At 55.3% G+C, this 17,515-nt stretch overlaps 1 protein-coding gene across 1 annotated transcript; it reads left to right on the top strand.

Moving 5' to 3' along the window:
* Positions 1-710: 710 nt before the first annotated feature.
* On the top strand, positions 711-17,294 carry LOC112984736 (tudor domain-containing protein 7-like). Its single transcript, XM_064501996.1, has 7 exons — positions 711-2,188; positions 2,417-2,638; positions 5,913-6,054; positions 9,700-9,913; positions 12,896-13,025; positions 16,450-16,560; positions 16,993-17,294. The coding sequence occupies exons 2-5, from the start codon at positions 2,432-2,434 to the stop codon at positions 12,918-12,920; spliced, it is 588 nt and encodes a 195-aa protein (XP_064358066.1). The 5' UTR covers positions 711-2,188; positions 2,417-2,431; the 3' UTR covers positions 12,921-13,025; positions 16,450-16,560; positions 16,993-17,294.
* The last annotated feature ends 221 nt before the right edge of the window (positions 17,295-17,515 follow it).

Genomic DNA, 17,515 nt, shown 5'->3' with positions numbered 1-17,515 from the left:
ATATACAGTGATCTGCATAAAAAAATGTTGGTAATACTCAGTATGTTGCTCAGCCCTGTGTGGGTTGCTAGACAGCAGTGAAAATCATGTTGGGTAGTATCAAGCGCTTACTATACAGGTGGCTCTTCATTTGCCCATGGCTGTAAGAGTAGTGTATTCTGAATACACACACAAAAATCAATAAATGCACAAAGGTTAAGGTGGAGCTCTGCTTCCAAAGGCCGCTACTGGCCCTGGGCCAGACTGCACTGAATGGACGTGTTCATGTAGGGCGCAGCCTCTCGCAGATGTGTGTTTCCAGGCCTGTGAGACAAAAGCCAAACCAAACGAGTTCCACGAGACTGGCCTGATGTGCCTTGGTAATCCAGGACTGACGCGATGTTTTGGCCCTGGGAAGGGCACTGTGCCCAGCTGCAGAAGCAGCTTGTTTCTCCAGGCCCAGAGGCCTAATGTGGTTGTGGGACACTGTAGTGGACTGGGGTAGAACTGGCACTCCAAAGAACGGACTGCACTAGAGCAGGTACCCCAAATTGCTGTCCGTGACAGCTCAGACGTGGGTGTTGCCTGGTATCCCTCAGCACTGCTCTCGAGTCCCCTGACTATCCCAGCATGGGGCCATGATCGGGTGAGGGCAATGTACAGGCCTTCAGTCTGGCCTGAGGGATTTTTAACATCTGCAGCTTTAATATCAAGTTGAAACTTAATGCATTTTCCCAACATATGGCTTCCTCACATCACTGGGTGGGTCCAAGGAGGTATGAACTTTCTGTAATTTTCCTCCTGCCAGGTGAGCGCTACCTCCCCTCCCTCTTTGGAGGGTGCCCTGCCAAGCTTTGTACTCCAGGGGCTCGGTCTCTGAAACGGTGCAAGGAGAAGGACTAATCGCTCAGTAGTGTGTCACTAATATATGGCAGTCAGTCTGGCAGTGCCCAAAGGGATTGCTGTGCCTGGCCCACTGCGTGTGTGTGTGCCAAGGCATGTGTTTAAGGTCTTTGCCTCCTTGTGCAACTAACTCCGTGACCTGGGGTTAAACTGTGAGCCTGGTGAGAGTGGGTGTGGTAGAGGTTGTTCCAGAATCAGTAAATGAAACTCATTTGCTGTGTAAGAGCAGGAAGTGCTGGGTTAAGGGGGGTGAATCCATTTCTGTTTGTGTGCTGCGCTGTGCGGAGCTGTGGGTCTTCACGGACCGGCATGGGAGCTTCCAAGCTGGCGGTGGGACTTTGGATGATGGCTTTGCGTGGCAAAATGCCATCTGTGGCAGCAGAGTTGTAGAAGTAGTTGTGCTGAAATTGCTGTGAGCTTTTGTGCCAAAGAGCTTGTGTATAGCAGCTTGTTGAACTGTGCCCATGAAAGCATCTGTATGCAGGCGGTGCTGTGCCTAGGTCTGTGTATTTGTCCATGCCTAGGTAAATACCCTCCTGTGTATGTGTCTGCAGACAGGCCCGGGTGAGTAAGCTGCCGCGTGTCCGTAAAGTAAGTGTGTGGCAGGAGCTGCTGTGGAATTGGGCTGGCGGGCGCTTTGCAGCCTTCTTGGCGGGTCGGTGGGTTGGGCTGTTGCACAGGTGGGGGGTGAGAAGGCAGAAGGCTGCAGACTGGCGCTCAGGAGCGGGAGAGCTTGATCAGTGCAGAGTCAGTGTTGAGTGTGTCCTTACAGGGAGATCCCTGGACCGCTTCCTCAGAGAGCAGCGCGGACTGATTTTACGTGCCCTCGTGCGTAGTGCTAGTGAGGTTATTCAGGAGGTGCGTGGTGTTGCCAGCGCTTAGGCAAGTGCAGCGCAGTGGGTGCAAGGTGCAGTTCCTTGCCCTTGTGGGGCTGGAGGTGAGGGGCTCCCTTGTTCTTCCGGAGCGCTGAGTCAGAGAGGTTTGAGGTGCGGGAGGTCCCCTTTTGCTAATGGACTCACGTTGATGCTGCGAGTTACTTGGCTGGGGACCAACCGCAAGGTGCTCAAAAGCAGATTTGCTTGTTCAGCGCTGCTGCTGAGTTTTCTGGGCTCTGGTTTGTTGGTTGTGCTGCCGCGTGAAGGTGACAGGGTGCCGGAAGCAGGACTGGGCTCTGCTGGGCTCTGTGCGAGGAGCCGTGTGTGGAGGCCAGGCGCTGTGGTGCGAGCTTGGCGCCTGGAGTTGTGGTGGCAGAGCTTGCGGTGCTGCGAGAGAGCTTCCCTTGAGGGCTGCGCTGCCTGGACGGAGGGTGTGTTTGCTGCGGGGTGGGAGCATGCGAGGGGAGGGGGCAGCTGCGGTGACGGAGCCGATGGCTGTCGGTGCCTGGTGAGGTGCTTGCCAGCGCCCTGATCCTGGAAAAAGGAGAGTCACCGAGCAGTGGTTCCCTTGGTGGACTGGGCAGGCAGGCCGGGTGTGCAAGCAGGCGCTGTTAGGCTGCGTGTGTCAAAATGCTTCTTTCTCTTGTTTTGGGGTGCAGGGGGTGTAGGTGAAGATGCTGGAGGCCGACCTTGTTGCAAAAATGTTGCGAGCTGTTCTTCACTCCCATAAAAATGGGGTACCCTTGGCACAGCTTCAGGGCGAATACAAGTCATTGACGGGCGACTGGATTCCCTTCCGGCACCTAGGACATGGCACGCTGGAAAGCTACTTGGAGAGCATCCCGGGAGTGGTGCGGATGGAAGAGAACAAAGTGGGAGAGGTAAGGTGTGTGACTGTCAAGGCAAGCGCAGCCGGTTGGAAACAGCCATGGCTTCAGTGCAGAAGCTTCTGTGTTTTTTGTGTGAGGTGTGCAAGGCTTGTCGGCTTCCCTCTGCCTGTGCCGTGGGTGCTTGTGAAGTGGTGCCGTCGGGTGCGTGTGGGGCCCTGATGCAGGGCGGGGGGGTGTAGCGCAAGCCCCCGTTGCTTTCCTGCCCGCAGAGTGGAGCATGGCATTTGGGAGAGGTGGGGTGTTGCAAGGCGCTGTCCCTGAAGCAGGGTTGGTCTGGAGAGAGCGGTTTGTGTGGGAGTGGAGCTGTGTGGCCTGTCTCAGCTCTTCCGCCCCTGGGGGCTCTTGCAGGGTTGGTCCTGGGAAGTGACCGAAGACAAGGCTCGTGGGTGTGCCTTGCCTGTGTCTGCAGGGTGGCCTTAGGCTTCTCTTCTTTGGCCGCAAGGGGAGCGTGGTGGACGCTTTTGCCTAGCAGTGTGGCGATGCGTGTTTGGGGCTTGTTTGCAAGCAAGGGGTTCCTGTGCTGCGCTGTTGCAGCTTCAGAGGCTTTGCCTTTGGCAGCAGTAAGCGAGCCTGTGGGTGGGGGCTTTGCTTGCTTGCTGCGAGCCTGTAGCTGCAGCCTGGGCTGCAGCTGTGTCGGTAGCGTGAATGCAGATGGCTCTGGAAGAGGTCTGTGCTGGTGCAGCTGAGTGTGTCCTGAGGGTTGCTCTGTCAGGTAGCTGTTGGTTTCCAACTCGTGCCTTTCAGGGTGTGAAGGGGAAGGAATCGTCCCTTTCCCTCGAGAGCCTTGCTTATCCTCGAATGGGATGTGTGCCCTGCAGGTGATGTGTGGCTCTTGGAGCCTGGGCTGACTGGGGAGGGCGAGGATGAGCCCGCGTCCTGCGGGGTAGCGGAGGAGCAGGTTGGCAAGCGAGGTGTGCGGAAAGAGCAGGCAGCATGTGGTTAAGTGAAGAGGGCTGCAGGGGACACCTCGCAGGCGCATTGCCTCTCACGGGGAAGTGCCAGCTCGGCAGAACTGTGGGAAAGCGCTCTCAGCCCTTCTGGGAAATCAGCCCAGCTGGGCGCCTCTCCGCAGTGCCTGTCCACTAGTGCCCGCAGCTTGGGGAACAAAGAAGAGGAGTTAGAGGTCTGCGTGCAGCTGTGGAGTGAGGATCTGATTTGGATCATGGCTGTGTGGTGGCATAGCCCACACCACTGGAGTGCTGCCGTTGATGGCTACCGGCTGTTTTGGAAGGAGAGGCCGGTCCGGCAAGGCAGGGGAGTTGCCCTTTTTGTGCGAGAGCAGGGGGACTGCGTGGAGCTCTTTGTGGAGACGGACGATGAGGCAGCGGAGAGGTTATGGGTGAGGATGATGAGCAACCCGGGTGATGTTTCTGTGGGTGCCTGCTGGAGCCTGCCTGCTCGGGGAGCAGCAGTAGCTGAGGCCTCCTTCAGACAACTGCAGGAAGCGTCCCATCGGCAGGGCCTGGTAGTCGCAGAGGACTTGAGCCACCGGGGTATCTGCTGGAGGGACAAGAGAGCAGGGCACAAGCGATGCAGGAGGCTTGTGGAGTGCAGTGATGGTAACTTCTTGACTTAGGTGCCTGAAGAGCTGGCCAAGGTGGATGCTGTGCTGGACCTGATAGAGCTGTAGGTGGAGGCAGGGCCAAGTGACTGGGGGACTCTAGAGCCACTGTCTGAGCATGGAGAGATGGGGTTAGGAAAGCCAGCGTGCATGTGAAGTTGAATCTAGTGAGGGATGTGAAGCGCAACAAGAAAAGCTGCTGCAAGTGTACCAGCAGGCCAGGGAAGCCTAGGGAAAACGTGGGGCCACCGATGAATGAGAATGGTGGCCCAGTTGTAACAGCCATGGAGAAGGCTGAGGTCCTGCCTGCCTTGCTTGCCACAGTGTTTCTTGGAAAGGCTGTTCTTGAGCAATCCCAGGTCCCTGAGACCAGTGGGAAGGTGCAGGGTAAGGTAGACTTGCCTCCTTGGTGGAGGAGGGTCAGGTTAGGGAACAGTAAACAAAACTGGACCTACCCAGGTCCGTGGGCCCAGGAGTGCTGAGGGAGCTTCGGCCGCTGCCGATGGCCCTGCAAGGTGACCGTCCATTATCTTGGGAAGGTCGTGGTGATGGGGGATGTTGCCAAGGAGTGGAGGGAAGCGAGTGGCACTCCCGTCTTCAAGAGGGGCAAGAAGGAGGAGCTCGGGAACTGCAGGGAAGTCAGCATCAGCTTGATGGCTGTGAAGGTGATGGAGCAAATCCTCCTGGAAATGATTTCCAAAGAGGTGAAGGACAAGAATGAGCCTGGGAGTAGTGAGCCTGGCTTTATGGCAGGGGAAAGATGTGTGAGCAACAGGATAGGCTTCTGCAGTGAGCTGAGTGGCTGGGGGGAGAGGGAGGGAGGTTGTGCTCGCCCCCCTGCTTGGCACTGGTGAGAGCACGTGTGGAGTGCTGTGTGGAGCGCTGGGCTCGCCAGTACAGGGAGGACCTGGACATAGTGGAGCGAGTCTGGGGAAGGGCCAGGAAGATGAGGAAGGGACTGGAGCATCTGTGATGAGAGAAGATGCTGAGAGAGCTGGGAGTGTTCGTGCTGGAGAAGAGAAGGCTCTGGGGGTGAGGCTGTGTGTGGAGAGGTTGCCAGCCCAAGGCCTGGCAGTGGTGGGCATGCTTTTTGTGCTGGGGGTGACTGTGCAGCTGGTTTGGTGTCTGGTTTCTAAGCAGGCGCTCCTCAGGTGGGAAGAGCCTTTCTTCTGAAGGATGTGAGACAGACCCCCAGGGTCTGCAGCTGTTGGGGGTGTGAGGTGAGCCAGGCAGCTGCAGATGCTGGGGCTGAGCAGCAGAGAAGGAAGAAGAGTGGGAGGATGAGCTGGAGTGCCCTGTAGCAAGCCAAGAGTGTTGCCTTGTTCTGAGTGGTGTCATGCCATGGCTGTATTTCCCTAGGCCTTTTGGTTCAGGCTGAGAGGCCAAGCAGAGCTTCGAAGGTCTTTCGTAAGCTGTTGCTGCTGAGCGATGACTTGCTTTTTGTGTTTGTTAATTGCTTTTTGTCCTTCTGTTGTGCTGCTTCTCTTGCTAGAAAAGCTGTTTGTCTTTTCTTGAGCATCTGCCTGCTGAATTTCAGAGGTGTCTACAAAGTCCTTGAGGAAATCTTCTTGTCTCCTGCTCTTGTGCTATATTTTCTATGCCTCTGCTCGCTTGGGAGCGTGGTGTTGTGCGTGAGGGTCCTGCCTGTGGCTAATGTTGGACCTCAGTGACCGTTTGCCCTTGTGCCTTTGGTACCCTGAGCAGGTCACGTGCCATGCTGTTGCTTGCACCGAGACAGTGCGAATTGCTCAACTGGTAGCCCGTCAGAGGAGCTCCAAAAGGAAGGTGGGACGGCAAGTGAATTGCCAGATGAGACTGAAGAACACAGCTCCCGTCACCTTAGTAGGTAAGACTTAGCAGGCCTGTGGAAGTACGGTTGCTGTAGCGAAAGTCTTTGCTCTGAGCAAGTGGTGCCGGTTGCCACCAATCGTGTGGTCCTGCTGAAGAGTAGTGGTTGTGGCCGGGTGTTGCTGTCAAGGGTAGATGTGTGTAGAGGCCGAAGTGTGTGAGGAAGCCCTTCTCACGAGTGTCCCTGAGCTGCAAATGAGGAATGTTCCTAAAGGAGAACTGGCTTCACTTGTGCCTGCCCTTAGTTTTGGGGGGGGTGGGGGAAGGGGTGTACTTCAGATTTGGGTGTGTTGTGTAGCTGCGAGTGTGCGAGTGTTTAGAGGTGGGTGGCAGGGATGAGCCTTGCCCTCTGAGGGAGGCGGAGGCCCCCCTCCCTGCAGTGTCCACCCCGTCTGTTTTAGGAGCTCTCGCTGCTGCTGTGCGTGCCCCAGTGCCCTGGCACTGCTAGCGCCTAGGGCCTGCTCTCTGCAGCTCTCCACCCTTTCACCTGGGCGCCCGAGGCAGTGTCTTGCCAGCGCCTCTGGGGCGATCTTCCCTCGTGTTCCCGTGCTGTTCTGTTGCTGTCGATGTCCAGGCCTTGCTCCAGCCGAGCCTGATGTTGGTGTTACGGTGATGTGTCAGGGGAAGCGAGTAGCGCTGGCGTGACAGTTGGGTCTCTTCCCCATGGTAGTTTCACCTGGGGAAGCCCCATCGCAGTGCACAGCACAGCCCATAGGGGTGCTTAAATCCTTGGGAAATGCTACCAAAGAGCACGCGTGCGCAGGAGCTCCCTAGGCCGTGCTGCCAGCTGAGTAGCATGGTGCAAGCAGTGCTAGCAGTGTCCCAAGGAGGGATGCTGAATGGGGGTTGGAGCAGGTCCCAGTGAAGGTATGAAGTGCTTGGGCAAAGGCCTGTTGAAAATCATGATCTTCATGGTCCTTGTCGTGAGCGGCTGCCCTGGAGGGAGCCCCTGCGCTGTGCAGGAGGTGGGCGCTTTCCTGGTGCGCTGTGGCTGCTCCTGCGGGGTGGCTGGTGGGGAGTTTCCCCCTTCCCTTGTCTCTGTGTCTCCTTACTTTTCCCCAGGACCGTTTTCACTGCTAGCTGATGTGTGCCATCAGGCGCAGACCCCCCCAATAAATCTGTGTGCATGCGTGACACTGTCTCAGGCTCGCTTGTGCCCCTCCGCTGCCTCTCTGTGCCCCCTTCCTCCCTGGCAGCCCTGGAATATGGGAACTGCCTGGCAGAGGCAGGCAAGCAGGTGCTTCACTGCAGTCCTAGCTAGAGGCTGGTGTGCTGGGGAGGCTGGTGACACTCCTGCAGTGACCGCCTTCCCTTCTTGTTCCTGAGCGTGCCTGGGAAAATGGTGTGGCTGCCAAGGTGGCTTTTGGGAGAGGGAAGAGGAGCTGCAGCCAGTTTTGTTGCCCTGGCGAGCGATCGCTCTGGGCATGCAGAGAGTGTCCTGGGACAAGCTGCGCTGTCCGCTTTGACCAAAGGGAAGCTGGGGGCTCCCTGGCCGACCTGGTGGCTGCTGCTGCTGCCTTTTTCACGGGCTGGAGCACGCGTGTGTCATTGCTTCACCTTTGTTTTTGAGCAGGTCCTGGTGTGCCAGGATTGACGCTGGGAGAGGGGATCTTCTGTGCCACCTGGGAGAGACAGGCTGCGCGTAGGGTAGCGAAGGCCAGGGAGTCTGAGGCAGGCTGGCAGCTTTGGCTTTCTCTGGAGCGGTGTCTCCGTGTCTTCCTGTCCGGGGGCCTGTGGAGTGCCCTGGTTGCACGGTGAGGTGTCTGCTGGGGCTGTGCGGCTGCCTCCTCGCCTGCAGTGGGTGCCGGGCTGGGGGTGTTGTCCAGGGCCAGCAGCCGTGTGTTGTTGTGCGGTTCCTCCGTGCCGCTGGCATCTTCCCTGTGTTCTGGCAGTGTTTGCTGCTGCTGCTGCTCTTCCTCCGGGGAGGTCTGTGGAGCTGCAGGCTTGCTCGCTGGGGGCCAGAAGGATGTTGGTGTGCGGGCTTGTGAGCAGTGTTTAGGCAGGGTGAATGCCCCTGTCCTGCTGGAGGCTTGCCAAGCTGGAAGCTCTGCTGGGCAGGTGACAGTGGGGCGGGAGGAGGCAGCATGAAGTACCCTGTCCAGGTGCGAGGGGGCATGTGCAGAGGCTTTCTCTTTGGTCATGACCCCGGCTAAGGGCTTCCCCTTCTGGCCCTTCCCGCCCCCATCCTGTCACACGGGTGGGTATCTTGTTGGGAAGAAGAGGGGTGATTTTTTTTTTTTCTTCTGCAGTAGAACTTTTTGTGTCTGCTGAGGCTCCAACCCACCTGAGCAACTTTGGCCTTGGCCTGTGGGGGCAGAGGTATTTGAGGGCTGAGTTAGTGATTGAGAGTCTTGGGAAAATCTTAGAGGTGGAGCCTGTCTTCTCCTGATGTCTGAAATGACCTCTAGGGCTATGAGTGGCACTGTGGGACAGAGCGTATGCAGGAATGACAGTTCCCGATTTCCACTCCTGCTGGTTTGGAGCCTGCAGCCCTGTCCCAGGGACAGCTGAGCCGCTTTTGCCACTGGTTACTGCTTTGAGCTCCAGGTCGTCTGAGCTCAGTGCTGGTCAGCCTTACTTTGCCGGAGAGCGGTCAGCAGTTCTGCAGCTTCTTGGCTGGGAGCTGAGCTGCCTGGTCAGGAAGGGAGGCGACTGCCTTTGCCAGCAAGGCCCTGCTGCTTGCGAGTCGGGAGCGACAGTGGATTCTGCAGTAAGGCGGTGAGTTTGTCTGCTGTTGAAAGGGACTCATCCAGCCCTGTCATCCAGCTTTGGACTGGTGTACCGAGCTGTAAACCCCAGGCGCCCTTGTTCTGCAGACGTTTCACTACAGCCTCTTTGTGTGTGTCTGGTGTTTTCTGTCCTGAAGATCTGGGTTTTCCTTGCTCTCCAGTGACATACCAGCAGTCCACCTTTTCTTTGGGAAGCTGAACTGGTGGCTCATACCTGAGTTGACTGAGAGCGACTGTAAACCCGTGCTTGTTCACCTTACTGCCTGGGACTACTCCTCTGAAGTATTTCAGGCAGCAGAAGTAGGTCTGGCACCTCGAGCAGGTGAACAGTGGAGTGACCAAAAACTTGTCTAGCAAAATCTGGCCTAAAGGGCAGTGTGCTGTGTTCCTCTGCAGGTGTTTGGTAACTTCTCTTGTGCGATGGGAGTTTGGGGGGAGGCCAGAAAGAGGAAACGCTCAGGGGCGGTTGTTGAGGAGCTGCGTCGGGGAGGTGGGGTTAGCCTGGATGCAGTAGCTCTCTGAAAGCCCCCGCTGCTGCTGGGTTGCCGCAGTGCTGCCAGTGGTGGTAAAGTGCAGCCTGGGAGATGGGTTTCAGCCAGGACTTGTTCTGGTATCTCACAGGCTGCAGGGTTTCTCGTGACTGTAGTGAGACACAGGTGTCACCTGCGTTGCCCGGCTGCGGTACGGAGATAAGAATTGTGGTTTTGCTGGTCCCTGGGTGTTGTGGCATCAGGCTGTGGGAAGGGCTCAAAGCTCGTGGCTGCAAGTGTCGTTCCTCAATCCCTCTTGCGGAAGTACGGCTTTCCCAGCGGGAGCCGTGTGCTGTGCCTGAGGACCGTTTGGGCTGGGTGGCGGAAGCTCTTGTGTCAAGAGCGGGACAGCATCACTCACGGCTCCATCTGCAAACTCTTTAGGGAAGCCAAAAGGAACTTTGCGACAGCCCAGGTTAATGAGCAGCCCAGAAGAAGGCAGCAAGAGGCCTGTCCCTCGCCTGCAAAGAGGCCGAGGTCTGGCGTGTGGAGTGGTGAAACCCACTGTAGAGAGTGGCCTGCCTGCCTTGCCCCCAGCCGCTGGAAGTGGACCATCTAAGGAAGTCCCCATGCAGAGGCATGTCACGGTGATAAACAGGTCAGTGTGTGTGCGTGTGCGCGTGTGAGACGAGATGGAGCGTGGAGGAGAGAACTGGCTTTTAATGGGGTGAGGAGGTGGGAGCGGTGGCAGTGCTCAGGAAGCAGGTAGGTAGCCGTAGCAGGGGTTCAGCACTCCTGCTGCTGCTCTTGTGCACAAGCACTCTCGTGGGGTTTGGGAGAGCGGGAAGGGCTTTGGGCTCTGCTTGCTTTTAGCTTGTCAGTGAAAGCTCCCCTGTTTTGCTGGGCTAGCACTGCGCGCTGGTTTGCAGCTCTCCTTTGAGCACCTCTAATCCGTCTTGGCTTACACAACTGCTGGCCCATCACTTCTCTTTCTGGGTTGTTTACGGCTGCCGCGGGTCATGAGACGCTGGTGCGGGGAATGTGCTTGTTGCGGCCTCATTGTGGCTGCGCTGAGCCTCCCAGAGCTGCGATTGTGCTGCTAATCCTCGGCAGGTCCCGGGGCCTGGCTGCGGCGTAGGCCGGCTTTGCGGCGGAAAGCGAGTGGCCTGGCACTTGCAAGCGGGCCTGGCTGTTGAGAGCACAGCGCAGCGTGACAGCTTAATCCTGCCGTGGTGCCGGCTTTCCGTGGCGGACGCGCGGAAAGAGCGAGAGGGTTTTGCCGCCTCGCTTGGGCGAGAGCCGTGTGCGTCGGAGGGTGGGGAGCAGGCGGGGGGAACGCGGAGCAGCTCACGCTGGTGGTGAGAGAAGCTGCTGCTTCAGCTTCTGTGCCTGGGCGTAGCTTTGTTGCGGAGGTCGATGCTCCCGGCTCTCTGTGTTGGCGGTGCTCTGCGAAAGGCCCTTCCCCGCAGCCGTGCGCTGCGCTGGCGGTGCTTGGGCCAGAGCTTGTTGTGCGGGCGCCTGTCGTCAGGCTGCGTTTCTGTGGAGTTAGCGTCTGCGGGGGGGGGCAGGTGGGCAGGGAAGGGGCAGGGTGTCTTTGCAGGTGCTCCTCGTGAGATGTGCCGTGACCTTGCTTTGGGGACAGGCTTTCCTGTAGGCCCGGAGGCAGCACTCGTGCCTGGGCAGTGCGGCTGAGGCTGCAGGAGGGAGCGTTTGGGCATGTGCAGGCCCCGGTTAGGAGCGGCAGCCGGAGTCCTTTGGCTCCGAGTGTGTCCCGGCTGCCGTTCCTGCTGCTGCGAGGGAGAGGCGAGGAGAGTGAGGCCGGGGCCAGGAGCTGGAGCAGCAAGAGCTGAGGTTGGCCGCTCCATCTGCCTCGTGGTGGTGAAACACATTCAGTGTTGGCTGAGCTAAACCCCGTTGGTCCTTGCTGCTGCCCGAGCTGGGTGGCAGTCCAGCAGCAGAGGTGTCTGCTCCCTTGATGGAGTCGTGTCTCCCTCTGTGCTGCAGAGGGACTGAAGGAGACTCTTTGGCTTGTGGCGTCTGCTAGCCCAAGTCTGTTGTCACAGGCCTTGTCAGAGGCATGCTAGGAGTGTTGCAGGGCCCCATCTGCATCCGAAAGGTTTGTGTGGGGAGGCGATACCAGGGTGTTGCTCTGTGGACCTCAGCTAATGGGACTGAGAGTTGTGGGAGGCTGCTGCCGCAGGCTGTGCTTTGTGTTTTATAGGGGAGTCTGCACCATGCGGACCCTTGCCCCCCCAGCTCCTCTCTAGCGGAGCACCATGCGGCCTGGCCCTCCAGCTGGGGAGCATATTGATCTCCCTGCTCCTTGTGCTGTGGGGCTTGGCCCCACAGGCTGTGCAATGCCGTGTCCCCACAGCCAGCCATGAGCGCAGTGCAGTAGATCCTGGGCTTGCACCTTGCGTTGGGCTGCCCTGACTCCCTGTGGACACACGTTTGGGAAGGCCAAGGTCCCCATGCTGCAGGGGACTCAGCCCCTTCCACGTTCCCCTGTGGGGCCATTGGGGATGGCTGGCCCACCCCAGGGAGCAGCTCGCCAACACTTCCCTGGGGTGTATGCCACCCCAAAGGGAATAGTGCGGGAGATTAACGGACAGCACACCAATCAATATGATTAAATGCTGACACTTTATTAAGCCCGAATAGCATCTTTTATATGCCTTAACAGTGATCCCGTGAATCAAACTATACAGTGATTGGTACATGTTCATTTAGCACGCACATCTAAACAGTATATGATTGGATAGCATTTACTGTCTCCGAGGAGGCAAAGGAATTACCCAAGCCCGTAAGTTTCTCACTGAACATCTGGGAGTTGTTTTTCTTGTTCCAAGGACAGTTTCTCACTACATTGCATGCCCTCTAGTAACCTTACCGGTAGGCCACAAAACCTACTTTCACACTCTTGCTATTAGCATTAGGGCTGGATTGCTCACATGTCCGTTTTCCTCCAGATAATCCTCCACAGAATAGTACCAGCAGAGCAGCACCGCTCGCCTCCCCTTCCCAGCCTGCCGGGAGAACCTGCCGCTGCTCCTGGCAGCTCTGCAGACGGCTTTGGGAGCTTGAGCACCCTTGCTTGGCTCTGCAGGTGAGAGCCTCCTCATCAGCGACAGTCCTCTTTTGGGATCGGGAGAAGCAGGAGCCTTTTGTGGACGCTGCTGCATGTAAAGGCTCAGCTTTTGGTCTCCCCACAACTGCAGCCCCAAAACCTGCTTTCCTCTCCACGTCAGACCAGAAGAAACAGGCCAGCCCCGGCTATGTACACTCTGGCATGGGACAGCACTGCCTCCTCTCCCAGCTGAGACGGAGGGTGGTCGGGTTTGACAACATGCCCTGGATGCGGGCAGGCACCCTGCTGACATGGGAAGGCTGGGACGGGTGCCCCGGGGGCAGGAGGAGGGACCATCGAGGAAAGCTCTGGAGGCACCTGGGAGAGCAGTCGCACACACTCCTCTGCTCTCGACACCCCCTTACTGCTGCTTTTCCCTCCCAAAATTGTTTATAATTTTGGAGGAGGGTGACTTAAAAAAAAGTGAACAAGCTGTACATCCATAAACCAAGTAGTTGCAGCATAAGCATCTTTGCATAAATATGTTAGACTATTTCTCCATTTCTCCTGCAGTAACTTCAAGAACCTACAGCAGTAACACATCCAAGGGTGGGCAGAGCTTCAGGAAGGCTTGTACTCATCATGTCGACGCTGTTGCTATCCCCAGGCAGAGAGCAAGAGGGCAGCAGCCTCCATCTCAAAGGTGAATACAGTTAACTGGCCATCAAAATCCATGTGGCTGTGCCCAGCAGCAAATAGCTTAGTTTGTAAATCAAAAACAACAGTCAAAATGAAGATCCATGTTTTTGTGCTGTCGTGTTTTAATGACGCTCTTTCCTTTTATGCCAGCATAAGACTTGGCAGATATTTAAAACTGGCAAAACGAAAGCATCACCCTCTACAAGGCAAATTTAAATGACCTTCTGGGCAGTCTTAATAGGCTTGGGTGGTGCACAGGCTGTGCTCTGTGTTTTGTTGAAGAGTCGACTGCAGCCAAGGAGAAGAAGGCCAAGCTGTCCTGTTGTGCAGGAGAGATGTGGCTGCAGGTGTGCACACATCTTTCCTCATTTTCTGTGTGCCAGTGATGCTTGGTGGTGTCTTGTGTTTATTCGTGTTTGGCAGCTCTCGCTGCCCTGTTCAGGTGGGACTTTGGAAGGCCAGAAAAGCTTCCGTAATACTCGAAAGCGAGCCTGAGTGGGTGGCAGCTTTCTGCAGGCTTTCTTTGGGAGCCTGCTGCTTCCTGTGCTGGTGTCCTTGCTCCTCTCCAGCAGGTTCCCGCAGCTTGTTTTAGGGTGCAGCGTTCTCCTGCTTTGCTTTCCAGTGTGTCCCCGCACGCTGTTTGGGTGGGGAAGGCAGGGGAAAAGGCTGCTTTGGCGCAGGTCGCTCTGGAGCAGAGGACATGTTGTGTCCCCGGAGGAGTCCCACCGCAGTGCCGTTAGCGGGGGGCTGCTGGAGGAGTGTTTGTGGAGGAGGGACCCGTCCTCTGGGCAGAAGTTCTGCTGGCGCAGCTGTGTGAATCTTCCTCTCTTGGGCAATGTGAAGGCGGAACGGCAAGGTGCACGGTGGGCGCGATTGCTCCTGGGGATGCCCAGGAGCCTGGAGCTGCTGCAGCCGCTGGCTTGGGCTTTTGGACTTTGAGGCGGGCGAGTTGTCTGGAGTGGCCAGGCCCTGCCCGGAAAGAGTTTGCCAGTGAGTGGGTGTGTTAGCGACGTGCCCAGCAGTCCTTGGCTCGTCCCAGCCTCTCGGGTAGCAGCACAGCCTGAGGGGCAGTCTTCTAGCAGGAGAGCCAGTCCTCACCCATGACCTTAGCAGAGCATTTGCAGCCCCTTCCTGACCTCGTAGCAAAGCCCTGCACGCTGTCAGAGCTGCCCTGGCAGTCTCTGGGCTCTCCCGCTCGTGTGAGCATCTGTCGTGGTATGGGAGATCGCTGCCGTTTGTCCTGGCAGGGTGTCTTTGGAGGGACGGGCTTAGGCCCGTGTGCTGCCCGGTCGTGGAACTCCAGCCGTCCATCCTCAGGGCATCGCGTAGCCAGGCTCTGCAGCAAGGTTGCAGATGCCGGTGTCCTTGTGGTGGCTGCCGGTGTCTGTCTGCCCCCTCTCCGGGGGCCTTCAAAGGCGTGTGGTGCCTTGCTGTGAGATGTGCACAGCTGTGGCTTGTGGGGCTGACTGGTGCTGGGGCTCGGGTGGCCGGGGTCAGGCTGTTTCTGCTGCGTGCTCTGTCACACCAAGAGGCTGAGGGGGAAATGCTGAGGGTACCTGCAGTCGTGCCAGGTTGCCCTCCCGGGCTGCCCTCCCAGGCGTGCGTGCAGATGGCACTGCAGGGTCTGAGGGGCTGCCTTTAGAGGTAGTTGCCTGCTTTTTTGCTCATGCCTTTTTACTCAGCTTATTCTTTGCAATAGTATGGCTAGCAGGCTGAACAAGAAACCATCTGTTGATCTGTCTTGCTACTCCTGATCAGGCTGTGTGTGAGCAAGCGAGGACAGTGTCCTTCTGCTCTTGTGTAAGGGGTCAGCTAGAAGTGAAATGCATTTGATTTTATTTTAGTATATATCTCATAAGGAAACGGAATGCTATTTAGAGCCTAGGAGTCTAATTAATGCAACTTTCTCTTAAATTTTAGGCATTTATCCAAGAAGAATATTTGTTCTTCTCCATTAAAGGAGGCAGGATAGAAATTTTTCAGGGCAGTTGAAATGTCACCATTCTATCATAGCATCCAAGGAGTTAGTGGGAAGTTTCTCAACTAACACAGTGGGACTGTTGCCAGCATGGTTATTATCTGGTCTCTTATGGCTTTCTTTAGATGGTCTTGAAGATTTTGAAAGGTTAGAAATTTTGTGACCTTTCTGGTGCCCTGTCGCAGGACTGCACCACTTCCCTGGATAAGAATTGTTTCCTAATGTCCAGCATAACCTCCCAGACTGAAACTTTTTGCTCTTGCTCTTTTTTTTTTAATCAACTGTCATTACTGAGTTTGGCTCCATCATTTTTGTATGGCTCTGTCATTGCCTGGCACCATCATTTTTTTCCATTAACTACCTCCTGTAGTTTTCAGAGAGCTAGCAAAATACACTGTGAGGAAAAAAGCCTAATCCAGGAAAGGTGAAGTTCAGATAGCTTTATCCTTCCTTACATCAGATCTTGGATGTAGGGTGTGATACCTGCCTCTGCTTGGAGCATGGCAGTACCAGCATCAACCCACCAAGGCAGGGCCTCCCTGTCCTCCCACATGCTTAACTCTCCCCCACTATCACCAAGTTACTCCTGTAAGAAAACTTGCTTGGCTGGAGCATCAGGTTGCACGAACAAGGCAAGATGGAGAGGGAAGTGCGAGAGGTGGGAGTCTTTGGGCATTCAAAATTGAATGTATTGCCTTTCAAATGTAGATGTGTTTCATTAAGAAATACATTGGCATCGAAAGGTGGTAAGTTACAGACAAGCCACTTCAAAATTAGGAGGTCATTTGGTGGAATAAATACCAATACGAGCAATGACATGGGGTTTGTGGATTGTCCTTTTAACTTGCAAGCGTGTTCTTCCAGGGACTGTTGGTTACTCTGGCTGCACCGTCTTTAGGACAGGCGATTCTCACTGTGGTGATGTTCTGTAAGTGTCACCACAGTATAAATGTTTCCATTCTATATGTGTCCCTAACAGCTGCTGCAGCTACAAGTAAGAAGTAAGGTATGAAGGTATCCAGGTCAATACATGTAAATGAAACAGCAGCATCCTTATAGGTCCCAAGTGATGTCACCAACATAGGCGAAAAGGCTGGGGTGGACATGGCTCTACTTTGATACTGGAGAAAGTCCTGTGTGGTGACCATGTTACATGACCTCTTCAAAATGTGTTCCCAGTAGTGTGAGACTTAGTGTCATCTTGCATAACTGTCCTGTTCTCCTGCTTTGCTGAGCTGTTGTCTGTGAGCCCAGGAATTTGAGTCTGAATGTTTGTATGTCCACTTGCTTGCTGAGTCAGATGGAAGAGACCTGCAATCTTAAATCTGTCTGTCTTCTCTAATGCATTGAGAGGACAGGATTTCTCTCTTAAGGGGAGAAAAGGATTTGTCTGCTGTGAAGAGGAGCTAGTTAAGCTAAACAATGAAGTCAGTATGATTTAACTTTGTAGGAGTGAAGCATGACCCATGCAAGGTGGAAAGAGACAGTTCTTTAAAGGACTTAATGAGCACATATGCTGGGACACTCTCTGAAGCCAAAATGAAGCCAGAAGTAGCACTTGGTAAGTTCACAGACAGAATGAAGCAAAAAAGGTGACATTTATGAACAGATAAAATAGCAGAGAGGAGGACCACAGAAGGGAAGTGTTAAAGAACAGCGAACTGAGACTGTCTAGAGGTAGCTGCTTAGCACAACTTATATAAAACTTGCTTAGCATGAGTAGCTAAATTTGCTGAAGCCTTAGGCTGCCCTTAGATAAAATAATGAACTTTTACTTAGTCCAGTAAGAAAAGGGCCTCAGAGCTGGTTCAAGCTAGGAAGATAAGGAAGTTACAAGCAGTCTGCATTCCTGCGTCTCACACTCCGAAAGGGAGGGTGTCAAGGCTTTGAAATAAGACCAGTGCAGGGCATTAGGACCTGGAGGGACAAAGCCTTAGCTCGCTGCTGGGGCAGTGTTAATCGTTATGGTTTAGAATCACCTCCTCCTCCTCAGGACCTTGAGACACAACAGTAAGACCCAACAAAAACAGAGGTACAGCCGTCATCAGAGACTGCAAAAAAACAAAAATAAGGAGAAAACCAGCTTACCTCAGAATGACGATGAGACCCAATGAGGAGCAGGAGACCCCAGACCAAAAAAATTACTATTGATCTAACTACCGCATGAGGGGGTGGGAAATGTAAGTTGAAAAAACTATAATTGCCCAGGATTTGTTTATGTTAGGGTCCCTCTTCGGAGGCACCCAGCTTGAGCTGTAATTATGGCACGCGCGTGATTAAACTTTAATTTGTTTTGATTTGGCTCTGAACTTTTCTGCGGGAACCTAGGGTCGGGCCCTGTTATGGTGGACGACAAGCCTAATTTCCATAACAGAAAGTATGATCAGATGAAAAGATGGAAGAGCAGCGTAGAAGAGCACTCAGTGGCAATTCTGTAGGGACCTTCCTCCTTGTGACCAGATGTGATAAATTACTTTGCCTGGGGCCGAAGATCTGAGACTGCGATGTTTACTGGC

This window comes from Dromaius novaehollandiae, chromosome Z (genome assembly GCF_036370855.1).
Source record: "Dromaius novaehollandiae isolate bDroNov1 chromosome Z, bDroNov1.hap1, whole genome shotgun sequence".
Lineage (NCBI taxonomy): Eukaryota > Metazoa > Chordata > Aves > Casuariiformes > Dromaiidae > Dromaius > Dromaius novaehollandiae.
This window is presented reverse-complemented; position numbering and strand designations above follow the sequence as displayed.

Coding starts and splice junctions, on each gene's coding strand:
- LOC112984736 (XM_064501996.1), top strand. CDS start 2,432: ATGCTGGAGGCCGACCTTGTTGCAAAAATGTTGCGAGCTGTTCTTCAC. Junction 6,055..9,699: donor AGCTCCCGTCACCTTAGTAG/GTAAGACTTAGC, acceptor CAAACTCTTTAG/GGAAGCCAAAAGGAACTTTG. Junction 9,914..12,895: donor CATGTCACGGTGATAAACAG/GTCAGTGTGTGT, acceptor TTTCTCCTGCAG/TAACTTCAAGAACCTACAGC.